Source organism: Syngnathus acus, chromosome 12 (genome assembly GCF_901709675.1).
Source record: "Syngnathus acus chromosome 12, fSynAcu1.2, whole genome shotgun sequence".
NCBI lineage: Eukaryota > Metazoa > Chordata > Actinopteri > Syngnathiformes > Syngnathidae > Syngnathus > Syngnathus acus.
In genome coordinates, this window is record NC_051097.1 from 8,954,592 (window position 1) to 8,981,422 (window position 26,831).

Genomic DNA, 26,831 nt, shown 5'->3' on the forward strand with positions numbered 1-26,831 from the left:
GACAAGAACTGGAGATGACCAATGAAATTAAGGCAATATATGCCAAAGAAAATAACAAAATGGATCCAGCGCAAAAACAAACCGAGGAAGACGATGCCCTTGTCCAGAGTCGAGTGTTGCTGAAAGAAATGGAAGCAACGAAGCAGCGAGAAAATGAGTTTAGGATGCAAATGTTTAAAGAGATTTCTAAAAGACACCAAGAGAAGGTCAAGACCACCGAGGAATTATTGAGGCGGAGAGAGCAAGTGATGAAAACAATAAAAGGCCCGCATGACCACAGGGTATGGAACGAACTCTCAAAATATAAGCTGGAGGTGAACGAGGAATACATCAAGACAACAGAAGAACCCACACATCCTCAAAACGAGCCGGCAGAAACGGCTGCAAAAGCAGAAGACCACAATCGAGTCATCTCAGAGTTGAAACGATTACAGGAGGAATTGAAGGCAGAACTTCACACGACCTCGCTGCTGAATCAACAGAAGGAGCTCCTGAAGGACAAACTGGAGCGAGTGAGCGACTACACCCCATTAAAAAACACAAAAGCAAAGTTGGAGAAACAAGTGCAGCTTCTCAAGACACAACTGAAGGAATTGAAGGTGGAGAAGCAATGTATTTGCGCAGACTTAGAGAAACCTTCTCTGGCTTTGCAGTCAGAGCTAAGAAGGCTGCAAAGTCAACACCGACTGGAAAAAGAAGCCATGAAAAACCAGAAGCAAGTTCTCCACACGCAGCTCACCCTGAAGGTCAAGCAAAGCGCGAATCTGAAAATAAAGCTGACGGAATGTGAGGAGAACTTACAATGGTTCACTACTCATGCTGACAATCTTAAAAAACGTCTCCACCAAAATCAAGAATTCCAAAAACGTCTCCGAGCCATCTCCAAGTCTGACATGCAGAATTTCTCCATGCCGAGAAGAAATGAGTCACTGATGGAATCCAGAGCTTGGATCTGTCAGCTGCAGAAGGACGCTGAAGCCTTCCAAGAAGCCTACACAAAATGTCTGGCGAGTCATTCAAACGCTCGCTTTGCACAAACCACGGGCGGTCCAGGATTCCCCTCGAGGGACCGAATCGACTCAACGGACCGAGCAGCCTCCAAACAAATCTCCGGGGACTTTATCTCGGAAGGAGACAAAAAAAAACGAAAACGACCCGGAACATTGCCCGGATAGGAGAGAAGAGAAAATCAATAGTGTAGCCAAACAATGAAAGAGGACAATCCAAAAGGAATTAGAAGAGACGTGATGATTTGAGAAAGAGAAGGTGGCGGTAGAGAACGACGAGTGGAATGTCACAGACTTGAAGATTGTTTTAAAAGGCCGCAATGGGCGACATTTGAGAAGACTAAAGTAGAATTTGAGGTCAAGAGGATCTCTGAGGAGAAAAACAATCGCGGTGAAGTGTTTTGCTATCAAGACGGAGACGATTTGTGGCCGAAATGAATTCCTTTTCATGAGCACGTTTTTTGTCTCTCTCAAAAATATTTGACACAAACCAGCTGGCATGCAAGGTTAATTCAATATAGAAAAAAATTCCTGCTAATATTACAAGCACTCCATTTTTTCTTTTGTCGGTTGGCATTGAGTGATGCTCGGGTGGTCTTATCTAAATAACAAAGCGAGCATGGCCATGAGAGCACTCGAGTGTCCTCTCTCATGGATATTATTATTTCCTTGCCCAAAAATGTGATCCATTATGATTGCGCAAAGATGTTTTACAAAAACCGATGTCACTTTCGGTCAAGTTATCGGGTTGTGAGGCCATGGCTGGAAAATGCACGAACAATAAGTGGAATAATGCTATCGCGTGAAGCTAACATCACACTTTCATGAAATAGTTTGAATTTAACTACGAAGAGCTGAACAGCAATATTTCCCAAACCTTCTGCACGTGCGAAGCGCATATTGATCTCAACGTGTGATTAATGTCAATCGTTGATTAAAAATGCGCTTCATCCAACTAATGAAATCCGATACGCAGTCAAAGAAATACGACTTGACGACAAGCTCTAAAAATATAAACACGACTTCTATTTCCCGTTGTGTTACAGTCGATCATTTGAACACTGCTGACGTCAAGACGTATCGTGTGGAATTCATCCATACTTTTTTTTTTGCGAGCCACTCAAACTTAACCCGAGGCCCGTTTAAGTTGTCCAGAATGGACACATGGATAAAATGATGCTAACATGTGTTGACCTAAATGTTGATTTCATGCATCTCCGTTCTTGTGATGCAACTTCTGCAGTCCGGTGTTGATGTGGCCGTGACAGAAAATAAATTGGTATACCAGAGGGGGAAGCAGCCAAGCCATATATCACAAATGTTCTGTTTGGGTCATTCTGTCAGCTTGCTCTCAATCTTCACTTCTCGTGTTTACAGTAAACACGGTGTTTGGATGCTACTGAAAAAAACATCCACCTGGATCTGCCAAAAGCCACCATCTATTTTTGCTCTGATGAGACGATAATTGAAATTTGGTCATACTTGGTGAATTGAGAAAAATACAAAAAGCAGTACATTCATTTGAATGGTGTGTAGAATTATCAGAATTGTGTTACCCCAAACACAATTATTCCAAACAAGTGCTCTTAAAAAATTTGAAATTCTCTTCAAAGCCACATTTTTAATTGCAATGATTTGTAGATAAAACCCAGAGCACAATAGTCGCTTCCCTTTAAAGTTTTTTTTTTTACGTGTGTGATAATTAATTCATAAGAACATAGATGGCTCTTCTCTGCTTTTGAGATTTAAAAAGATCCCCCCCCTTTGATTCCTCTATTGAATTAGCATTAATGGAAGCATGCGATTGGAAGTAAACAAACTTCACAGCGTTTCCCCGCTGTTAGCAAAGCAGACACACTTCACAGCTCATTTGCCTCCTCGCCCTCACGGAGAAGATTGCAACTTAGCATCTTCTTTTATTTCACAAGGGGAGTCGAAAACATCCTCATTCCCGGTTTTTATTACGCTAGCATAGAAATAGTGTCACAACTCACAACATTGCAGTCTGCAAGTCAATTTTTTTCGGTTCACTCCGGACAAGCTCACCTCTTCAATATTTATTGTTTGCTAGCTGCATGATTGTTGCGCCGCCGTGTCCGTGCAGGCTCTCTTGACAACCTATTGGTGTTTTAGAACGGTAATATCGAAATATTGCCACGACATGCAATAATACAGCCGCAAAGTCGTAAAGGAAAAACTTTTTTTTTTTCGAATGAAGAAGCAAAAGGCCTTTTGTTATATTACTGAAGGAAGAAAAAGCTGTCCTTGACATTTATGTTATGTGAGAGCTTAGGCATCAACGTCAAAGGCCATCTCTCAAAAGTTAGATCATGAAGGCCAAGGTTTTTTTTTTTTTTTTTTTATGATTCTCATCTTTAGACACCCCAAAAATGAGCGTAGGTGGTGGGAAAGCGTCAACCTGCGGCTATGATTTTAAATGATCACATTTATTTACCGTATTTTCCGGACTATAAGGTGCACCTAAAAACCTAAAATTTTCTCAAAAGCCGACAAAATTTTCTCAAAAGCCGAAAGTGCGCCTTATAGTCTGGTGCGCCTTATATATGGACCAAATTCCTAAATTTAAACTGGCCTGAAGTATTATGTCATGAAATCAATCATAAGTAAATGAATCATGAATCAAAAAGACTATGGATCATTCTTTTGTGATTTGTTGCGTCTGAAGTTGAAATAAAAAAGATAAAATGGAGAATGATTTGATTTGGATTAAAAATCTGACATGATGCATTAATGGTGCGCCTTATAGTCCGGTGCGCCTTATATAAGGACAAGGTTTTCAAATGGGCCATTCATTGAAGGTGCGCCTTATAGTCCGGTGCGCCTTATAGTCCGGAAAATACGGTATTTATTTATTTATTTATTTATTCTAGCCATCCAAAAAAATAACACGTTCCCCCTTTTTGGTTGTGACAAATACCGAGTCAATTGTCTCCCATTCTGCACATCTTGCAGCGTCATCTAATGAGAGCAGACAGTTTGCATAAATGGCTAATTTTAATCACTTAGGAGAGAGCGCTCTAAAAAGCGGGTGCGAAGCCTAAGGGATGCGTCTCGTCCCAAATCATTTTTTTTTCTTTTAACTGCAGAGAAAGAAAGAAATGAATTCAGAATCTTCGGGCATTTTGCTTTTATCAAGCGAAGCCTAATTGTTTTTATGTATATTTTTGAAGCAGTTCATCAACCTTTCTAAAAAAAAACAAATCAATAGAGCAATTTGGAAAAAGACATCAAGTTCCTGGGGCCATTGTCATTTTTATGTTTGCTTTCCCGTGTCGACATCTAGAAGTGCAAACCAATTATCATGACATCAACACAGCAAAAACACGTCAATAGTTCCAGTGGTGATTTTTATAATGGCGGGGGAAAAAAAAAAACCTCCCATAGATTGCTTCAATTTGCTGACTAAATAAATTAACAGGCTGCTCCATCTAAATTGCCAACCTAGGATAGAAATGGAGGTAAAAAAATACAAACATTGCCGCGTCTGCCCCAAAAGATGCTAGCCCACCGGGCATCCACCTTGCGTTCCGGATGGCCTCTTCAGCCCTGCTGAGAAGAATAGCAGGTTTCTTTCTTTTCAAACACGACTAAAAAAGGCCAAGCTGTTAATTGTCTAAGTGAGGGCACAGTGTTGCTACCATTTTTTTTTTTTTATACGCTAAGTAGAAACTTGCTAATGAGGATTCTCACAAGAACACGTCTGTTCTTGGAATTAGAAACATTTCCATAGTAACAGAATATGAACAGATGAATCCCGTGATTAAATTAATAATACTTCATAGTCGTTTCCAGAATTTGAGGTTATCAAAAGAAACATAGAAAGAAAAACATGAGTTTGTATTTGCACAATGGGACAGGTCTCGGTGAGTTTTTCCACATGATTGAAACAGTTTAAGGCATATTGGAGTTTCCCCGACGTACTCGCACAGCGCCAACAGGCAGAGCTGCGTCGAGAATAAATTGTGCAAATTCATGCGCACCAACAGATTGAATCCGAGATTGAAGCCGGCGGGATCTTGCTTGCCGAGTTGTAAATCTAAATGCATCTGATATGTTCTGCCGAGTCTAACGCCTGGAAAATCAAATGTATCCTTTTTAAAGGCTTTTCTGTTTTCCCTTTAGGAAAGCACATTACCCACAAGATACATAGTTGTGTATTATTCATTCACTATCAACCTAGAGACAGAATAAATAGTTCTCTGCATCAAAATCTCAGGAGTGTATCAGAAATTAATACAATTCTGGAACTCGCTGACAGATTGTCGTACAGAGTTGTGTCTAATATTGATGTGGAAGCGCTTTGGAAGATGGATGGATGATATTCACATAGTTATGTATTCCAATTTTTTTTTTTCAATTTGAGGAATTTTGATGCCAAGCTCCTTGGCGGCAATCACCAGAATTTCCCCAAGTGGCTTCCCCTTGAGATAATGAAGTGTGACGAATTAGTAGGTAAGAGTGTAAAAAGAAAGTCACTTTTGAGAAAAGCTCTCTCGGGAATGACAGCTTTCCATTTTTCTCCGTAAAGCCAAAATGATTCCTACCTAGTATGATCACACTTTCACTACTCTATGCTCAACCTCTTCACACAAACAAAATATCCACCAATAATGCATTACTATTTACTCACTTCATTTGCTCTGCTGTGATTGGACGATAAATTTCCTCATCTACAAATGACCCGCTGTTGTGCGGTTTGTTTACATGTGCTTAGCTAGCGACTAGTATAGAATAATAGTCCATTAGCTCCATTAATTTTTTTTCAAGTCTAAAAAAATATCTATTTTTTTAGATAAATAATACAGGTTGTCTAACTTACTAATGGCCATGATTGTATGTGCTGGATGCTGCTGTGCTTCAGGCCTCAACTGAACTCAACTAGAATTTCAACACGGCCAGTCTGACTGAACACGAGATGAGCACCGAGGTTTTCGTATGTGTCAAAGGACTTTGTCAGCTGTGATGGAGGTTTTTTTTTTTCCGCAAACATCGCCCCCGGGCACTCTGGAAGCTTCACATTTCAATTTTGGGAGCAAAGGATGACTCATTATAATGCAAAATGGTTCGCTGTAATTAGAGGGATGAAGGGTGTCTTACTATGGGCCAGCCACACGTGTTTTATTCATATGGAAAAAAAAAAATGGGTTGAACCCATCTTCAACTCTTCCATTCCCGGATGAAAAACTCTCTTGTTAGCGTGACCCGTGAGCCGACATCTTTCTCCTCTACCCGCTCACTTCCTGCCAGAGGACATTAGCGCGACACCAAAGCCTGTCTCTTAAATCTATACCCTCGTGAGTACTCTCTCCCCTCTCATTCATCAGCCGTCTCCGCATGTCAGGCCAAGTCGGCGTAGCGGCTCGCCTCGTCCGCGTGCTCGAAGCCCGCCAGTGAGGTCACAACCTGGCTGAGCTTCACCGTGACTGGCAGGCGGGATGGAGCTGCTCGGCCTCTCTTGGCAGGGGCAGAATGAATTCGAAAAAGGCTTTGACAGAAGCCATCTGGCTCTGTTGCAGCAGCCTAACGGGAGCGACAGCAGCATTTAAATGTCCATTCAATGTGTCATTGTGTCATCACTTTTTAAAAACCCATTACTGTTGTTTTTTTCATTTATTTTATTTTTTTCACCCAGCTTTGGCCCTGCAGTGTACATATTGCCTAAATCACATAACCAATAGAGTAAAAAGCCACATATAGGGATGATTCACACATTTACACAATGAAAGATAAAACTGACAACACCACTGCCACCTAGTGTAGTGGATGTGTCATTACAATTTATTCGAGTATGGCCCCAAAAAGTTCCCCGAGGTCAGGTTCCGCAAAGTTATTACAAAAAAGCCACATATAGGGACGCTTCACACATTTACATAATGAAAAATAAATCTGACAATGAGAACGCCACTGCCACCTAGTGTAGTGGATGTATAATTACACTTTACTCTAGTATGGCCACAAAAAGTTATCACAACAGTCATGTCACTCATTCATTTCCCCTCAGAGGACGTCCCAAAGCAAAAAAGAGCAAAGCCCTCCCCATCCTTGCTTCATCGCCGGTAGAAAAATGTCACCACTAATCCCGCAACCTATTAAATCACCACCATTTTTTTTTAGGACAGTGCTGTGCAGAAACAGTGACAGGAGAGATGATGTATTGCAGTACTCACACACGCACGCACACACACACGGGCACCAGAAACTCAAATAGAAACAAACCAAGCATAAATACTTGTGCAGCATCATGACCGGGTACAGAATCAGCGCCGTCATCTGCCATAAAACACCTCAATTTTCATTAACCCTGACGTGGACATGGAGAACAAGGTAGACAAGTGAATTTACGGTTTGGGCCTTCTGAATGCTTTATGACTCCAAAGCTGAAGCCGGTTACTCAGTCAAAGCATTCATAATTCATAATAACTGCAGCGCCTTGGCTTGATAGCAAATTTGCCGACATGCTAACATGGATAGATGCGGGACATTTCATTAGGTACTCCTGCTAATGAGGTCAGTTACATCTGCAAAAGTGACACTGGCACAGCGGTATTTAAAAAAAAAAAAATCCATTTGACTTCAATTGCATTCATTTAATATTTCCCATTTATTATTTGTTGCATTACCTTCAAATTCCAAACTAGATACTAACAGGCATATGCAGTGCAAGCAAAAATCCATTTGAGAAAAAAAAAATCCTCCACACTGCATCATTTCTATCCCCAAACAGGATATTTGAAATTTGCTGAGCTAAGCAACTTATTATACCCACTCAATGCTAATGATATCCACTGTAATGGTCTACATCTGGATGTTAGAGAGGATTTGGGGGGGATTATTTACTATTTACATTTTCATTTAATTGGATCATCACACTCTTCTTCAGCTGGGTAAAAAAAAAAAAATTGCATAAGCTTGCACCAATTCTACAGAGACAAAACCGCAGCCTCACGCACTTCCCACTTACCGTAATTTTCGGACTATAAGTCGCACCGGAGTATAAGTCGCACCAGCCATAAAATGCCCAAAAAAGTGAAAAAAACCCATATATATGTATATAAATCGCTCCTGAGTATAAGTCGCCCCCCCACCCAAACTATGAAAAAAAACCGCGACTTATAGTCCGAAAATTACGGTACTCACTTTCTCCTTCTTTCCTTCTCCCCCCCACCTCCATCCAATTTCCAGCTTTCCATCTTCATCCACTTTTCTAAATGAATCTCACTAAAGGATTTGGCTGTTGTGCGCCCGAGCGGGAAAAAGAGGCAGCAAATTTGCACCGACAAATAAACAGTAGTTGCGAAACAGTCAAACAAGACGGAATATTTCTAAAATATCGATTTGTGTGATCTGTGTGTGAACTGAGAGGCCCCTTCTGTGGCAATTGTCTTCATTAGCCGCCAAATTAAGGTGAGTGACAGGCTTAGGGCAGCTCGATAGGATGGCCAAATCCGCCGGGACGGCTTTTGGCGTCTTCTGGAGATGTTTACGTTTCACCCCTACTATCCGAAATATTCTCCTTTCTAATCATTTATTCCTCCTTGATGTGTCGCTTGGAGCGATCGCAAATTGCTTGATCTTCACTGCGAGTAGTGCAATCAGATGGACCATTGTATCACAGCGTCTTGGTGTGATCTGGGTCTAATGAGGCTGGAAACCAGCTGCTCTCGCTTGCTTTTGTGAATAATAGATGCGACGGGGCCGCGTTTTACGTCGGTCACGGACAGGTTTCTTCAGTTCTCTGTTGAGGGGAAAAAAAAAAAATCTACCGTGTGCTTGCAGCATTAAAAAAAATGAGCCTAGCGCCACTCTGCCTAATAAAAGCACTCTGTTTAATTGACAGCTGTCAATGATTTGCTGAGGTGCTGACTCTGAAGCATCCTTGAGGGACGAGTTCCTCGTTGCAACACTTTTACGCTAACCGGCATGAATAAATCACGGCGCCGCTCAATCTCCATTTCTTCATCAGCAAACTTCTTGCTCCCGTGGCACAATTTCTTACCGCTGCGTTTTAATTTTGGGATCCGGTTAGGGAAGTGGTCCTACGTGACCCCGCCCCCACCCATCTGATTCAAAATGGTGGCTGCAGCTCGCCAGTACTTATTTAGCTTCACACCAAGATGAGTTCTGCTGGTGTGCTCTTCTCATCTGCCGTCCATCTATGAGCCAATCTGAGATAAGGGAGAGGGAAAAGAAATATACATAGAAATGAAAATAAGATTAGATGACTCAAGATTAGATTTTAATAAGATCACATGTCACATAATAATAAGAGGAAAATCCACAATATTAGTTCGTCAAACTATGATAACTTACCTCCTCCCTTTCCCGTCTCCTCCTCTTCTCAGCTTCCACCATGCTGAAGAAGTCCTGCTCGGCTCTGGCAATAAGTTGCTCGGGAGTCTCCTCACGCTCGGCCGCGTCTCGGCCCGCTTCGTCCTCTCGGCTCTGCTCGGAGCGACTCCTTTCCTTCAGGCGCAGTTCTTTCTGACGAGCTTCCAGGATCTTCTCTCGCTTGGCCTCTCGCTCTAACATCTGCGTGACACAAAGATGTTTCTTGATCTTCTGGAATGACCATTTCTTTTGGAAGCAAGCTGATTTTCTCACTTCAGCCATAAGACTTTTTTCATTCTTCTGGAGGTTGGACAGTCCGGAGCAGATCTCCAGTATTGTAGCAGAACCCTGCTGAGAACCGCAAGCCACCAGGCGTCCGCTCTCATGCAGACGCAAGCTATACAGAGCTTCATCACACACCTGGGAAAACAAAACTTGATTCTCTCACCAAAAAATCCTCGAGGCGAACGCGGGACAAACGAGTGTACCTTCACACTCAGCGTGGGCTCGGTCTGCTTAAACAAGACGTCCCAGATGTCCAGCACGCCATCCATCTTCACGGTGAAAAAGACAGAGGGTCTAATAGGACTCCAGCAGGCATCTGTCAGGCACGACATCTGGTATCTGATCAAAGCAAAGATGTCAACATGGGACTTGGCCGAGACAAAACAAACTGCTGTGAGGACACGTAATAATGTCAGAAATTTACAGAACAAGAATAATTAAAAAAAGAAGAGTTACAACAATACTGAAAGCAAAATTAAATGGTTTCTTTCTTAGTTGTTTTCAAAGAATCCAGTCAGGCTTGCAATATTGATTCTTGGAAATGAACTAGTAACCTACTTCGTCCACATGATGGACGACTCCTTAATGTCCTCGGACCAAATTCGAGCCCTCCAGTCCCCCACAGTGAGGAAGTTTTTGGGGAAGAAAGGATTCCTCTGCAGGGCGTAGACGGGTCCGTGGTGGCAGTCGTAGGTACAGACTATCTTCTCAGCTGGAGTCTTTGCCTTCCTGTTACAGGACACCACAGTGCCCTGCTCGGTCCCCACCATGAATTTGGTTGGCTAGAGAGACAAGAGGACATTTGTCAGGACAGACTTAGACACGGTCTTGTTTAGCTGAAACAAAACCCACCATGGTGGGTTCAAACTCCAGAGAGATGGCTCCCAATGCCCGATCTAGGTTTCCTTCCCGACCCATGTCCAGAATTAACTGCTCTGTAGGCTCACTCAGCCGACGGACGTCCCACCATAGGACCTGGCAGAAACCGTAAAGTTCAGACCGTCTAGCTGGACGCCCCTGAGAGTCGATTCAGATTTACAGACCTGTCCATCGGTGGATGCAGAGAAGGCTTCTGTCCCGGTCTTGGATTGTAACCAAATGGCTTTGTAGACTGGATCCCTGTGACTCTGCTCCAGAGAGGAAACATCTGTGGGCTGACTGCCTTTACGGGTGTCCCAGAACACTAAAACCAAACCAAAGATAAGAAGTCTGTCAATCGATATGCTGGACTAGGTCTGGTAGCCAGTCTGGTGTGTAGCCTAGCCCAAAGTCATCCGAGATAGGATAAGTGTTCTGAACCCACCGATCTGTCCATTGTAGCTCCCGCCGACAAGAGTGTGCGGATCTTTGGGATTGTAGTCCAAACAGACAAGAGGAGACGCCGGCTTCAGGGTCAGCTCAGGCTTGTTGGGATTCTCTGGAAAGCACATAAATATCCAAATGACTGGACCGTCTTTGTCTGTCTTTCTGTCTGTCCATCACACTGACCCAGGTCCCAGATGTATGCATCCGGGCTCATGTCTGTAGAAGCTTTCTGGAACTCCAAGCATGAGTAGGCAGCAGCCAGTTTCCGTCCCCCGTCGGGGTGCCAGGACAGACAGGTGACGGTTCGCTTCACCTGGTTCGGATCTCTGTTGAAGCAATCCAAAGTGGAAGTTTGATATCTAAAAACCTGTAAAAGGAAAAGCTCCCGTGGGAACCGTATGTCATTAAATACCTGAAAACATTGATGGTCTTAGCAGATGGCGGTTCCTGACTTTGGTCCCGTGGCTCTTCATCTTCAAAGTACTTCTGGTAGATGTCAACGGCGGTGTTCTGTCCAACGCAGTGCCCTATAACCTGAACCCAACAGAGATGACATTACAGAGTACAAGACCATTTTAGAGGCTGTGAGGGACAACAGAAGCTCTTACATCGCCAAGTTGCATGAGGCTGTTCAAGTAGTTCTCATCTTTCTCAACCTTCTTCCTGAAACGAATGGTTTGCTCCATCTCTTGGGGGTTAATGTCTTTGGGCCACCCCCCTTCCACGTGGTTTATTCCACGGCTTTCTGATTCAAACCTCTCTGTGTTTACCTGGAAAGTAAACACAATCAACCACTAGTTTAACACAAAACATGTTTTTTTATGGTCTAGTGATGATTATTCATTAAAAAATTCCATCTAGAATGGCCAAAGCTGACTCAGCATCAATGGCATTATTTTTCCTAATATAGCTAATAATATAATTTTGACGTTTGGAAATAATTTAAATACATTTTATTAATATTGAGCTGCATTTAGCACAGCAAATAAGTTTTTAAAGGTTAAGCTTTCAATGCTGGAAGACAACCTGGTGTTCGGACATGTCCCTCGAACACTGCAGCGCCTGAGCGCTCCTGCTTCTCGTCATGAACTGCAGCGCAAGGTCCAAATCAGGAGGTACGTCCGCAAGAAGTTCCGCCGGTCGGTCAGAAAAAAGACATTGGCGGCCAAAATCCCTGCGGGGCTTTGTGTACTCATGGACAATCTCCATCTTATTCAATCAACCCGAAAAACAGTCAACAAAACTCAGGGAAAAGACGCAGCAAGAATGGCGTCCTCGTCTCCTAGCAACGCAGTGGACCCGGAAGTAGGCGCAGTAGATTTATTCAACTTTACAAAATATTTCAAATACTGTCATGAGTTAGTGACAATGGCCATTTTATTTCAGTTTCAACTCTGTAGAGTTTGTGTTGGTCTGTTGAGTCACTTTTCATAGACCAAAAATCAATTTCCCGTCTTGCTGTATGTTTATTATTATTATTACAAGGACAATTATATTGCCAAGTGACTTTATGCTAAGTGAATACCAAAGTGGTGTAAAGTCTCCTCCAATCACCACAGTGGAGCAACTTTTGCGCCGTCAGTGCAGGATAAATTCGTGTGTGACTAATGACAAATCTTGTTCAATCATATCATCTTTCTTCCAGACCACGAGCAGAGGGCATAAATGACAAGGATGCCGCGGAGAGAAAGCGAATACAAATGAACACTGCTGAGACTTCTGCAGGACTAATTAATGATAATTGTGATGAATTATGTGCAAGGGGGAGTTTAAACATTCCATCTGGAAAGGAGGTTCACAGATGGCTCACAGAAGAAATTTCTTCTTGTAAACCACCCTACCAAGCTTGCTTTATTATTTATTATTTATTTTATTCATTATTATTATATTTATTGTTATATTTGTTTTTATATTTATTTATTTATATACATGTATTTTTTATGATTAGTTTTATTTTATTATTTATTTATTATGATTTATTATTTACGAACGTGAGCCCATCCCTCTTTGTCCTCTCGTGAAAGGGACGTGAATGTAACCCTATAGCAAAAAAAAGTTAGTCAGTCAGTCCATAACTGATTCCAGGGGTGACTTGGTGTCAGACTAAGCCCCCATTCAATGCAGAACTAAAATGTCATCATATTCACATATTGACGTGTCTGTGAAAAACATCGAATGACATTTAAACAAAGAAACAGTATTGAGTGAGTTTTCTGTACACACCTCATTAATGCATTTCTCTGGACAAAAACAAAGCCAAAAGGCCTCGATTGACTGAGGGTGGGTAGATTACCAAGTCATATTTATTTGGTGGAGGTTATTTTCACAGCTGTTTGTGTTTGTGGATGCTGCCCATGCAACTTTTGAGAGCAACACTGTTTATGTTTCTAAAGAAGGATAGTGTGATCTCATTTACACTTTCTCAATTTATAGTCATTTACACAGTAATGAGGTCGCTTCTAGCAACTCTAAAAAATACATCTCTGAGTTCAGGCTCTGAAAGTGCAAAATTAACCAGCTAAATCAGTTTTAGTGAGCATGTTGTTTTTCCCGCTTCCAGTATGCAGTTAAGAATACAATAGTATGTGTCCTGCACTTCCGCATGAGGTTGTTGGTTTTACTCAACAACTGTTAAAGTCTTAATGGAAAAACACTCATCCGTTTTATCTCTGTGACCTTATTTTTGGAGCAAGAGAATATCAGCGCAACCCCAAGACATTTTAGAATGGTGATAACACAACAATATTAAAAAAAAAAAAAGCAATATTCAGTTTAACAACATGAAAGCCAATATGGTTTTATGTCCAAACTGAGCAACTTGGGCCTCCTCTCAAGTGAGTGAGTGAGTGAGTCATCATCCTGCTTTGCTTGGAAAACACAAAACCAATCCTGCCAACTAATGTGCCATTGCATGAACAGCTTCTTTTAAATACCCAAATGCTATCTATTAGATTCAAATTGATCAAAACTTTTGTGAAGCATCGAACGAGGTATTTGCTTCGAAAAAGAGTTCACCTCGTGATATTTTAGTTTTAGTGCCCTCTGCTGGCAAAATGTAATACTGCAGTAGACAGCTTTGAAATTTTAGGTGCATGCACGCACACTCAATACGTCAATATAATACAAATAAAATACATGTTCTAAAAATAAAACAAATATATAGAATTTATTTTGTAGTTTGACGAAAGGAAACACTCATATCACCTTTGGGCATGTGACGTCATCGCACACTAAGCCCGCCCCCTTACTCGCTTACAGGTAAAAATGAAACAAAACTAAAATCGTTAAAAGAAAAGCTCTAATTCCTTAACTCATTCGTGACGACGCCATGAATGGAGCGTGAGTGTTCGATTTTATTCTTCAGAAGTTGGTTTTTAGGTTCTACATTAGTTGACGGAAGTCGTGTCCTTTGTTTGCCTTTTGCCACGGCCGCGCGCACACACGAACGCGCTCGTGTACAGGTGAGCTCAGCCTCACTCCACATACTAAAATGTCTCTTTAGGTGTAAAACAGCAGCCAGGTTTTTGGTGCTTTGAAGAGAAATAGAGTCGCTTCTGGCTTCTCTATTTGGTGGAACAGGTGGTGGCATTTAAGACTGCTATAGTTGCTACTTTCCGCAACAACAACAATTCAGAGAATATGGCACATGCAGCCAGAGGCAAAGTCGCCATGGAGGACTTTTTCAAAACGGTTAGTCTGCACCTGTTCATGTTTTTCCACATTTGGGCTCTTTTGACCAATCTGTGTTTGTAGGTAGGGGAGCTGAGGAGCCTCATACAAAAGATGACCTGTCAAGTGGATGAAGTAGACAAAAGACAAAGTGCCCTTCTTGCTTCCTCCAACCCAGACAAAAGTAAGTCTTGCTTTTGTGTGTGTTCCCGATGCTCCATAATTACTGAGCATGCAGTTGCAAAAATAGACTTACTCAAAGCATCATTTCACTGCACTTCTTCTCAGGATGCAGAGAAGAGTTGGACTTGCTTAACAACAAGATCAAGGCTGATGCAAATTTGTTCCGAGACAAGTTGAAGAGTGAGTGAAAATGCATTTTAGCACCAAATGTTCACAATATTAGCACTAGTTGCATCATGGTATTACACAATTCAACAAGAGGGCTGTTTGTTAAACAAAAAAAAAAAACACGTGTACAGTTTTTTAGGCGTCATTGTTTACGGCCCTGACCGTTGCTTTGCACTTCCTCGTATTCCTTTCCGATATTAAATGCGCAAATATTTGTTTTGCAAATGGTGTCGTTTGCTAGACAAGGAAAACGAGTCCGTCCAAGATGAAGGGGGGGTAACCAAATGTTTCTGCTTACCCTGTAAACCATTTCAATGTTGTGAATGTTTTCCTTTAGCATTACAGGAGAGTTTCTCGGCGGACTGCAGCAGCAATGGCACCTCCGTAATGCAACGCATTCACAACAATCAGGTTTATTTATTTATTTATTTTATTTGGGTATTTAGCCCACCTGAGCCAGGTTCACAAGAAACAAGTCACCATACACATTTGTGCTCTCTCTTCTTTTGTTGTTTCTTACGCCAGCACGCACACTTGACTCGCTGCTTTGCCGAACTCATGACGAACCACCACAACACTCAAGTGGCCTTCCGAGAGAAATGCAAAGCCCATATTCAGAGACAGCTGCAGATTGGTGAGTTTCAAGCTTCATCTAAACAGGTGATAGCCTTGGTTACTACAAGAGAGCTTTGCTGCCATCTTGTGGTAGTTCTTGTTTTTTTTTTTTAATTATTTTTGCTATTTGCAGGAGAGCACAATTTAAATCATCTTAAGTGCTATGAATTGTATATATATTTATATATATTTTAAATTGTTATATAATTTTTATAATTTTTTTAAATCTTTTGTTCAGTGGACAAAGTGACCACGGAGGAGGAGTTGGAGGAGATGCTGAACCGCCACAATGTGACCGTCTTCATATCTGATGTCAGTTGAAAGTTGGCTCGTCGCAATCTGAAATGTCCCCTTACTTTTTTTCGGTTCCTTAAATGTCAAGATGGTAAAAGGTTACACGTTTCACTCCTCTCGTTTTGCAGATCGTCGACTCTGGCGCTTCTATTTCTAGCAAGGCTCTGAGCGAGATCAAGTCTCGTCACGAGGACATTATTCGGCTGGAGGCAAGCATCAGAGAGCTGCATGACATCTTGGCCGACGCCGCCATGCTTTTGGAGAGCCAGGTTAAATCTCGCTCTTTAAAAATGACCTCTTGTTAATGAATAATGCAATTCGCTTAGTTTATATTTCCGTCCACCAGGGGGAGCTAGTGAACAGCATAGAAAAGAACGTGGCCAGTGCAGCAAACTATGTGGAAGAGTCAATAGATGAGACGCACAAAGCGGTGATGTACAAGAAGAACCCTTACAAGATCGTGTCTCTGCCCAGATTCTTCAAGTCCTTCAGGAGGAAAACGGAACCTAAAACTGTCACAGGTCCAAAGCCGTCAGACCAAAACCACAATGAGAGAAATAATCACTGAACCTTGACTGCACCGGGACTCGCACTGTCTTCAACACCAGACTGCTCAATAATAATAGCAGTCAAATTGAAAGACACCTGAATCAAGATAGTTAGTTCAAGTTTTTTTTTTTTTTTGTGATTTATAAGATAAAGCACTCCTTTTACATTTCAAAACAAGAGCCTGTCCACCGAGGTCAAATTTTAGGGAGGATTTGAATTAACGTCGGTCGGAGATGTGTAAACTGGGAAGAAAAAAAAAAAACCCGGGATGATGTGCTGTCATTGACTGCCCAGTAGGTGGCGTAAGAACACCAGCAGCACTCTGAAGCCTTTTTTTTACAGTACACTTAAGGTCACCAAATAAAATAATATAGTCATTCACTTCTACTTATTAGCTCTTAACACCTTTAACATTTACATTTTTCCTCTGCTTCAACCGTCATGTCTTTTTATTGTGGGGAAAATAATAAAACGCTTCAATTGCTCCTTAGTGTAACGTTATCTTAAATGCTCTACTCGTAATGCAGGAGATGGATTCCCATTAAGACTATTTAAATAATTATTCCTTTAAAATGTATTTTTACGGTAGTCCTACCGTTTCCATCCGTTCACTTTTCTGCTTCTGCTGCTCGCTGTAATACAGGCGGTGCTGTAATTCAGTTTCAAGGCAGCGGTCAAGCTCGTCCCCGCATTATGGGAACGCTGCCACGTTGAACCCGATGACTCGTCTCCCTCCTCATCTCAAAGTGTCCTGGATACGATTCCTCAGCACCTTTTGCACTATGCCGATTAAATATGATGAGGACAATGTCATTATTGTTTTCCGAAGAAGAACCAGACAAAAGTTTGTATTATATAAAATGTGGTTTCTTTATTGGTGGTGGCCACAACTTAAAACAACTGAGGGATGTGCACGTCTTGAGTTTGTGTTGTGGGTCTGCTTCTTTGAGTTGACAGGTCGTCTTTTGGAGCAAACAGGAGACAAGTGTCCCCATGTTGGAATGGACTCCAAAGATGGATGGATGTTCAAATTGGAGGTAAGGACAGTCTCGTTTGTCGGGCTTCTGGGGCGAGAGCTCACTTCTTGACTTTGCCCTGAGCGGCCACGGCCTCCATGGCCTTCCTCACCGTCTCCTCGTCGCCCAGGAAGGACATGGGCTTCACGGGCTTCAGGTTAGCATCCAGCTCGTACACAATGGGAATTCCCGTGGGCAGGTTCAGGTCCATGATGGCGGCGTCGGACATGCCTGGGGAAAGACACACGGCGGAGTAAGTGTGTTTCAGAATTTTCATTATATGCAGTCATTTCTGTTCAAAGGAAAACAGTATTATGTGCCCAGACGCCCCCTAGTGGCTGTAATTAGTTCGGAAAGCTTTTTTTTTTTCTTCTTCAATTTTTTACAGCTTTCACATGTTTGTTCTTTAAATTCCCCGTAGTTGTGAATGTGAATTCAAATAATTTGGGGACCTGCAGTGGGCTGGGAACAAGTCCAGGGTGTACGCCGCCACTTTCCCAGAGGCTGACTTTAAGGTTACTTTAGAAAATGGCTGCATGGAAGTCATAGGACTAACCCTCAATTTTACTAAATGAACGACTACTCTACCCTTATTTTGACTAAAGTGACCTTTAATATTGCCCTTGTAGCTTTTTCAATGTGTTAGTCCGTCCAACCTTTCTAGATAAAGGTCGCGACTGTAACGGGAACCAGGCTCATGACCCTCTCTTGTCCCTCAGCCCATAGCTGCTATTTATATACACTGTGTGTTTGTGTGTGTGTGTTTGTGTGCAAATGTTGGTGTCAGAATGAGTTAACCACAGACTTCTCTGCATAGATTTCCTTTTGGTGCTCACCTTCAAGGTGCTTGACGATTCCACGCAGGCTGTTGCCATGGGCTGCGATGATGACATTCTTTCCAGCTTTGATTTCAGGCACGATCACTTCATTCCAGAAAGGCAGAGCCCTTGCGATGGTGTCCTTGAGCGACTCGCATGTCGGCAGCTCGCCGGGCTTCAGGTTCTTGTAGCGTCTGGACTGAAGGTCGATGAAACGACACGTGGCGGGTTGAGCAAGCGCCTCCTTTTAATTGACTTGAATTATTGTTAGCTTACCTCGCTGATGATGGAGTGGTAAGCGTGGTCCTTGTCCATGGGCGGAGGTGGGATGTCAAAGGAACGACGCCAGATCTTCACCTGCTCCTCTCCGTGCTTGGCGGCCGTCTCGGCCTTGTTGAGACCGGTGAGGCCTCCGTAGTGGCGCTCGTTGAGGCGCCACGTACGGATGACGGGCAGCCACATCTGGTCCGTTCCCTCCATGATGGTCCACAAGGTCTTGACGGCACGTTTGAGCACGGACGTGTAGCAGATGTCGAATTTCATGCCCGCATCTTTGATGGCCTTGGCTCCTCGCGTGGCCTCCTCCACACCCTTCTCGCTCAGGTCGGCGTCGAACCAGCCGCAGAAGCGGTTCTCCTGGTTCCAGGCGCTCTCCCCGTGACGGACGATAACCAGACGATGAACGGCGGCCATGCTTGGAGCGATTTGTCACCCTCAGTCCTTCTAAGTTGCGCACAGACTATGGCTGACCCAAAGTGAGGCCCGCTTGACATTTCACTTTCTTTTTATAGCACCATGAGGACGGCAATCACATGACCGCCTTGTGCTCCACCCGTGAGAGATCTTCCCGCCGTGATGGACACGCCCACTTGACCAATAGGAGCAGACACCAGACTGTCTGTAAAGTCTGCAAAGGCCAAAGGTTAGCAATCGAGCCAAAATAGCAACATGACTTTTAAAATGAGAACAAGACATCAGACGAGACACTCTGGACTTTAGTTTGTGCTTAAAAGTAACTGGAACAATATTAGTTGCGTTATTACAGTGAAAAAAGAAAAAGGTGATTTGAATTTTATTTGCTTGCACAAAATAAAATCTTTGTCTGGATCCGGATACATTTTGAACTAGCTGCTTAAAATATGTTTATGGATCCAGATGGTTTCATTTTTTGCAACCACTTGGAAAAGAAATAGCATAACATTGTTGAATTTTCTAAGGTTTGTTGACACCTAGTGGTCAAATGTGATTTCGCTACTTTGGTCTCAATACTGAATTGATCAAATTTAAGCAATTGTAATTTTAAAAAAATTACGATTATTATTGTGTTGATATGAGAAGTTTCCAGGATATTTTTTTTTAATTCAATTGTAACACATTGACACAAAAAAGACAAACAAGTTGACTATTTGATTTCATGATGTTTATTGAGCAAATGCTGCTGGGAAATCATCAAGTGATGCGTACGGCTGTGGGACTGCAAACAAGTAGCACCTCATATATTTTCTGGATTTCCGCTTCCCATACGAGAACGCAAGACCCCCTAAGCACTAATACGGTATTTCTTTGTATCTGCACTCGGGTAGACGGAACGGATTGAAAAGCACGGTTAAGGCGAGAAGGACTTTCCCGGAAACTCCGTACGCTTATCGGATCGTCCTGTTGTCATTCGCTGCGGCAGGTGTGTGATTTCTTTTTGGCTGAGTTGCTATATTCATATGTCACGTATAAGGCTGCTTCAGCACAGCATGTGTAGGTGTGCAGAGGCCCCGCCCCTAGCCCCGCCCCCACTCGACAAAATACATCATACCCCCTCTAAAGTGAATCCTTATCTCTTGGCCATACATAGGAGAGGAAAGTGCCCCTCCCCCTCCTGCCCCTGAGCTAAATAGCATGCAAAGCCCCGCCCATCCCCGAAAACCGCAAACCCATCAGTTGCACTGCGACAAGAAGGGTAAAAGATAAAATGTCTGAATGGCTCGCCCTCCTCCTTGCATCTGCAAACATGCATGTCTAACATTTGTAGCGTTTGGCTTCTCTCTAAGTATGTTTGATAATGTCGCTCTAGCTGCATGGTGTTCTCGTAGGTTAGTTCTGCTTGATTGCTCGTCGGCGGGCCCGCCTCCTCAGTCGCTCTCCGTCACCTGCTTGATGGTCTGGGTGGAGTGCTTCTCCGTCTTGATGGAGGAGACCATCTTGTCCTGCAGAACCTCCTCGACCTCCTTCACTGTTTCGGTAACGGTGACGGACTTGGTGACTTGCTGCATGCCGTCCTCGCCCGTGGTGATGGTTTCCACCGTTTTGGTGATCACCACCTTCTGGCTACCGTCGTCTTTGACGGGGCTCTCGTCCACGCCGTTGATGATCACGTCGTTGCCCTCGCCGAGCTTCTTCTGGTCTTCTTTCGGGCTGCTTTTGTCCACGTCACCGTTCATGACGGCGTCCTTTGTCGTTTTCTCGTCAATCTTTTTGTCGTCGGATGGTTTGGTCGCGTCGGTCTTTGGTGAGTCAGGTTTTGGTGAGTCTTCCTTAGGGGATCCAGGCTTGGGAGATTCTGATTTAGGAGACTCCTCTTTTGGGGAGCCGGCCTTGGGTGAGGTGTCTTTGGGGGATGCAGGTTTGGGGGATTCTGATTTAGGGGACTCTGCTTTTGGTGAACCGGCCTTTGGGGAGTCTTCTTTGGGTGATGCAGGCTTGGGAGTTTCAGATTGAGGAGACTCTGCTTTTGGGGGAGTAGTTTTGGGTGAGGCTTCTTTGGGGGGTGCAGGCTTGGGAGATTCTGATTCAGGGGACTCGGCTTTGGGAGAATCTGACTTGAGGGAAAGAGCTTTTGGGGATTCAGACTTGGGGGAACCAGCTTTTGGGGATTCAGACTTGGGGGAAGGAGCTTTTGGGGATTCAGTCTTGGGGGAACCAGCTTTTGGGGATTCTTCCTTGGGAGAAGCCGCTTTAGGGGATTCTGTTTTTGGTGAAGTAGCTTTAGGGGATTCTGTCTTGGGAGAAGAAGCTTTAGGAGATTCAGTTTTGGGGGAACCGGCTTTAGGGGATTCTGTTTTGGGGGAAGGAGCTTTTGGAGATTCTGTTTTGGGGGAAAGAGCTTTGGGGGATTCTGTCTTGGGGGAAATAGCTTTGGGGAATTCTGTCTTGGGGGAAAGAGCTTTGGGGGATTCTGTTTTGGGGGAAGGAGCTTTTGGAGATTCTGTTTTGGGGGAAAGAGCTTTGGGGGATTCTGTCTTGGGGGAAATAGCTTTGGGGGATTCTGTCTTGGGGGAAAGAGCTTTGGGGGATTCTGTTTTGGGGGAAAGAGCTTTGGGGGATTCTGTCTTGGGGGAAGGAGCTTTTGGGGATTCAGATTTTGGAGAACCAGCTTTGGGGGATTCTGTCTTGGGGGAAGGAGCTTTTGGGGATTCAGATTTGGGAGAACCAGCCTTTGGGGATTCAGATTTTGGAGAACCTGCCTTTGGGGATTCAGATTTTGGAGATCCAGCTTTTGGGGATGCAGACTTTGAGGAACCACCTTTTGGAGATTCAGGTTTAAGAGAATCTGGTTTTGTCAGTCCTTCCTTTTTGGCTTCAGGTATCGCAGCTTCTGTTTTCTGAACTTGTACTTTGGCGACAATGGTTTCTGTCACAATGTCTTCAACTGCAACCTTCTCATCCTCTTCATCTGCCTTGTCATCCTCGTCGTCTCCATCTTTGGATGCTTTGTCTTCACCCTCTTCGTCATCCGCTTCCTCTTCTTCATCGCTGGCTTCTTCTTCTTCCTCCTCTTCCTCGTCTTCAGCCTTTACTTTCTCGGGAATGGCTTTGGACTCTTGGGTTTTTGAGCAGAGGACAGTTTCTTCTACCACTTCCTCATCACCTGCCTCATCTTCTCCGTCATCCTCATCTTCTTCCTCTTCTTCCTCTTCATCATCCCCCTCTTCCTCCTTCGCCGGTGCCTCGGAGCTAACTTTAGCATCAGTTGCCGCTACGACTTCCTCTTCCTCCACCTCATCTTCCTCGTCACCTTCCTCTTTGTCCTCCTCGCCTCCACTTTCTTCAAGTGTGGCCGAGAGCTCCTGCGCAATCTGATCCAGGGCTTCCTCCATGTCGGTCTTGTCATCTTCCACCCTGGTCTCCTCGATGATCTCCTCGACAAACTTGTGTTGCACCTTCATCCTGGGAGGTTCTGATTTGGAAAGTGACATTCTGGCGGACGAAACAGCCGGACGATGGGAGAATGTGCTGAAGTGGGTCTCCTCGCCCTCTAGGAGTTTCCTGATGGCATAATCAAGAGCGTCCATTATATTACTTTATGATCTCTACAGCACAGGTGTCAAAACATTGAAAAATGTTAGTGTGCATGATGTGAAAACAAAATAAAATTTAACAAAGTATTTCACAAGCTTCAGAATTTTATCTAATCGGAATTTTTGTGGTGTCCCTGTAGTTGCCTGAAGACTAAATTGTGAAAAGGGATAATTAATGATGACTAGCGCAATAGAAAATTAATTTATTCGTAAAAATATACATGTAAAAATGTTTTATCTTAATTTAACAATAACTATTACGAAATAAATTTACCATTAAGTTAAGTATTCAAACACACCTCATTGCTTTTTTTTTTTTTTTTTAAATTATTATTATTATTATTTATGTTGTTTCACCTGTATGCAGCGATCTCAATATCCAGGGCCATTTTGACATTGAGCAGATCCTGGTACTCGCGTAAATGACGTGCCATCTCCCATTTGGTACTCTTGAGCTCATTGTCCAGTTGGTGGATTGTCTCCTGTAAAAAACAAAAAAAACATATCCAGGCATTTGATTTAGTGGCATATTATTAGCTTCTGAATGAAAGAACATCACGTTGATTCTGTTTTAGCCCTGCATGTATCATAATGTATTCTGACGCAGATATTTAAATTTTTATGCACCCCGCCCTGGAGGAACGGTGGTGTGATGCAAGGACGTGGCCAGTGAGGAGGGCATCCCGCCATGATTCTTACTCAGCAAAAATGTGCAAAGAGAGAGAGAGAGAGAGAGAGAGAGAGAGTGATTCTGCTGCAGTCCCTTTAACTCCTTCACGAGAGTTTGAATAGAGTCGCTGCTCGTGACTAGTAAAAACAAATACACATAATAAGAAACTTTCCAAAATTATTAAAATCTAATAAAATGATGCAAATATATATATCTATAAAAAATATTCTTTGCCCTTAACAATGACTTTTTTTCAAATGGTGCAATGAATTAATTTCTTTGCTTTATTTCTTTACGCTATTTCTTTCGGAAATGCACGCTGCGGTGGTTACATTACCTGCAGGCTGCCTAGGTCGCCGTTGTGGCGGTCCTCAATGTCGCCCAGCTGCCGCTCCAGGGATTCTCTTGTGCCGCGCACCGACTCTAGCTCGACCGTCTTGGACTGCAGCTGGCGCCGGTAGTCGTTGATCTCGTCGCGTGCGTTCTTGATGGCGTCCTTGTTCTGCTCGGACGCTTCGTTCAGTTTGGTGTAGTGGCACATGAACCAGCTCTCAACCTGCTGCAGGTTCTTGTCCGAGTGGCCTTCCAGCTCGCTGCGGATCTCGCGCAGAGCTTCGGTGATGTCGGCCCGCTGCGGGTCTCTCCTCTCCACGGTCACCTGAGACGCCTGGATGTGGCCCAGAAGCTCGTTGACTTCCTCTTCATGGTTGTTGCGGATGAAGGCGACCTCGTCCTGCAGCGACTGGACTTTCTTTTCCAGCTCGGATTTGAGCATGTCCGAGTCACCGGCGTCCTTTTTAAGGAGGCGGATGATGGCCTCGGTGTCCTCCCGGATGCGGGCTTCCTCATCCAGGCGCTCCCTGAGCCTCAGGATGTCGTCCTCCAGGTGGTCACTGTCGAGCTGAATCTGCGCTTTGTCGCGGTGGATCTGCTCGAGCGTGGTGCGCAGCTCCTGCAGCTCCTGGTCGAACAGGTCGCCCAACTGCGAGCGGGACACCTGCTGGTTCCTCAGGGCATGGATCTCATCCTCGATCTGCTTGTTCTGCTGCTCCAGGTAGTGCACCTTGTCGATGTAGACGGCGAAACGGTCATTCAGCCCTTGGAGTTGCTCCTTCTCGTTGGAGCGCCTGGAGGAGTCCGCGCTCAGGAGGGAACTTTGGCTCAGTTCGAAGGTGTCCATTCGGGGCTTGTTGACGGTGCTCTTGTACGACGCGCTCACGTTGGAAGCCGGGCTGGCCCGGGACCACGTCTGGGAGCGGAATCCGCCGGTGGAGGGGCCGCCTGCGGAGCGGCTGTAGCTGTAGCTGGTCCTGCTGTCCGTAACTCTCCTGAAGGGGCTCCCCATGGCGTCCATCCTGCCAAGTGTGCGAGAACTAATAGGAAAAACAGTGACTATGTGGGTGTGCTGTACAGAATGAGGGGGGGACGTGTATGCGTGTAGGTGTGAGGGGTGGATGGCTTCCACAGCGACTTCCACCTTCTCTGCGCGCACCTTTTATACGATGAGCATCGCTATGCTCGCCAGGCAGCTTGCTGCTGCTCAGGGAGGGAGGGGGAGCGCTGCTCACATTCAACTCTCTGCTATTGGGCAGTCACGAACACATGACCACGCATACAGTATTGAGTATTGCATTGTCATGTTCGTATTCGAGCAGTTGCAAATTTGCAACTGGTCCTGTAAAAGGGCATCACACATGACACATTGAGACGTGCATAAAAATCAGCACCATGGAGAGATCCCAATGCAATCATTTTCTGTGGTTGTTTAACGTAGAAGAAAATCAACCGTTAAATGAATGACAGATGTTTTTGAAATTGAAATGAACAACTCTTTGTGATTATTATTCCAAAGGTGCTTAAACATGACCCAAAGATTATCCAAGGAAACCAGGACAACATGTATAGAACTGCAAGCATCGCTCAACTCAGTTCAGGTCAGTGTTCATGACTCAACAATAAAGGAGCTGGGACAAGAAAAAAAAAAAAGAAGGTTCACCTTATTTATAAAATAAATAAATAAAGAAAGAAATAAGACTTTTGGGGGAAAATGTATTGCACTGGCGGAGCTAGGGGGGGGCATGTGGGGCACTGCCCTCCTTTTGAAATATGGGGACATTCTCTTGTTTTGCGGGATTTTTTCTTTTACTTTTGGGGGATTTGTAAAAAAAAAAAAAATGATGCTTATTATGCAGCCTTATCTCATGTTTACACCCACAACTGAAATCTTCTAATCATTGTAGTCACTGCATGCACAAGTGTTGTCTAAGCACTCCTTCCTCCAATGCACCCCGCTCTATTGATCATCTATCAATGTGAATGTGGTCGATATGCAACGATTGGCAACTATTTAATGCACCAAAAACAGCTGCATAGATGTTTTGAGGTTTTCCACTCCTCACTGTTCTGCAAGTGCAGGACAAACTGAGTAGAAAAAAAGAAGTTGCGGCATGAAAGCGCCGTGTCTATTTTTAGCACCGTATCCCATGTAAATGAACACAATCCGAGCCACGCCCCTTCCCCATTTTCCATCGTCCTTGAGCATGCCGGACTTTTACATGTTGGGTCTTCGCGGAGGGTCACAGACAGTGTGGTGTGATGAGTGGGTCTGGGTGGGGTCCTGCAACAAGAGCCGCTGAACCGGTCGGAGCGAGTTCAAGGCTCCAACGCAGTGCAGAAAGGTGCTGAAATGACTACAAGCCAATGCGCTCAGCCAAATCTGGCCCATCAATTAGCTTGACCAAAAGTTCTCAAGTCCCAAAACAGTGTTGTAATGCAGATGCTTGTTGTTTGTCATATGCTGGATACAAGGACAGCGTGACCTCGCGGAGAGCTGACGCGTGGCTGACTAGCACATCCACACTGTTGCCATGTTGCAAATGAGCTGACTAAGCAGAAACACGGACATCAGGATACCTACAGCGCTCAAACTGTTGACATTCGATTATTTTCTTGCCTTGACAGCGGTCCAATTCTATTTATTTCATTTTCTTTTAGGTCATCTCAATGCAAAGCCTTATTATCCAGCTAATCTAGAATTTTCCGTCACATAAATTTGATTAGGATAGTTTTGGGCTTGATTCAATTTAAAAGATGAATCACGACACAGTCGACAAGCCGTCTGCCTGTCTGCCTGCCTCGCAAACACCGTGGGTCGTCTTGTTCACAGCCATAACATTATTGCCACTTCGACCTCGACAACAAATCGATCTTCCACACGCAGGATCATTTACCTCACTGACAAGTGCGGCGGCCTTCACAGGACGGCAACATGTGCCACATTTAAACCTGCAGCTGTCAATTTGTCTTCAAAATGTGATTTTTGGAGGGAGGGGCGAGTGGCATTTCTGTGGTTCAGGGTTTGACAGTTTACCTCCATTAGTTTGGGATAAACAAGTCAGTAGCCTGCTACATCATTGCTGCAAATTTTCTTTTTTTTTTTTTAGGCCTAATTTCCTAGAATTTGTATTTATTGATTTATTTATTTATATATTAATATTTATTCGTATATCATTTAATTGATTTATTTTAATTTTTCAACAATATTTGGCCCTTTATTCTAGGACGTCCACATTGATCCTCAGTGTCCCGGGATGAATGAAAAGCAGAATAGCAGA

General features: G+C 43.8%; 4 protein-coding genes across 5 annotated transcripts; 1 reads left to right on the top strand and 3 right to left on the bottom strand.

Annotated features, from left to right (window-relative positions):
• Positions 1-8,164: 8,164 nt before the first annotated feature.
• Positions 8,165-12,218, bottom strand: dnai2b (dynein, axonemal, intermediate chain 2b). Its single transcript, XM_037266075.1, has 12 exons — positions 11,973-12,218; positions 11,555-11,716; positions 11,359-11,480; positions 11,130-11,272; positions 10,945-11,058; positions 10,685-10,824; positions 10,494-10,616; positions 10,200-10,423; positions 9,845-9,980; positions 9,630-9,776; positions 9,339-9,557; positions 8,165-9,193 (listed from the first exon to the last, which is right to left on the bottom strand). Exons 1-12 carry the CDS (start codon positions 12,153-12,155, stop codon positions 9,182-9,184), a joined length of 1,725 nt encoding a protein of 574 aa, XP_037121970.1. The 5' UTR covers positions 12,156-12,218; the 3' UTR covers positions 8,165-9,181.
• Positions 12,219-14,194: 1,976 nt separating this feature from the next.
• Positions 14,195-16,908, top strand: LOC119131247 (syntaxin-2-like). Of its 2 annotated transcripts, XM_037265520.1 has the most exons (9): positions 14,195-14,406; positions 14,563-14,636; positions 14,700-14,799; positions 14,904-14,978; positions 15,304-15,377; positions 15,492-15,600; positions 15,820-15,893; positions 16,004-16,144; positions 16,222-16,908. In XM_037265520.1, exons 2-9 carry the CDS (start codon positions 14,586-14,588, stop codon positions 16,441-16,443), a joined length of 846 nt encoding a protein of 281 aa, XP_037121415.1. In that variant the 5' UTR covers positions 14,195-14,406; positions 14,563-14,585; the 3' UTR covers positions 16,444-16,908. The 2 variants fall into 2 exon arrangements, with proteins under 2 accessions (XP_037121415.1, XP_037121414.1); XM_037265519.1 differs by having other exon boundaries at positions 14,195-14,636.
• Positions 16,909-17,273: 365 nt separating this feature from the next.
• pgam2 (phosphoglycerate mutase 2 (muscle)) lies at positions 17,274-19,036 on the bottom strand. Its single transcript, XM_037265521.1, has 3 exons — positions 18,535-19,036; positions 18,277-18,457; positions 17,274-17,671 (listed from the first exon to the last, which is right to left on the bottom strand). Exons 1-3 carry the CDS (start codon positions 18,949-18,951, stop codon positions 17,502-17,504), a joined length of 768 nt encoding a protein of 255 aa, XP_037121416.1. The 5' UTR covers positions 18,952-19,036; the 3' UTR covers positions 17,274-17,501.
• Positions 19,037-19,659: 623 nt separating this feature from the next.
• nefmb (neurofilament, medium polypeptide b) lies at positions 19,660-24,691 on the bottom strand. Its single transcript, XM_037265518.1, has 3 exons — positions 23,555-24,691; positions 22,905-23,029; positions 19,660-22,515 (listed from the first exon to the last, which is right to left on the bottom strand). Exons 1-3 carry the CDS (start codon positions 24,569-24,571, stop codon positions 20,382-20,384), a joined length of 3,276 nt encoding a protein of 1,091 aa, XP_037121413.1. The 5' UTR covers positions 24,572-24,691; the 3' UTR covers positions 19,660-20,381.
• Between the last annotated feature and the right edge of the window lie 2,140 nt (positions 24,692-26,831).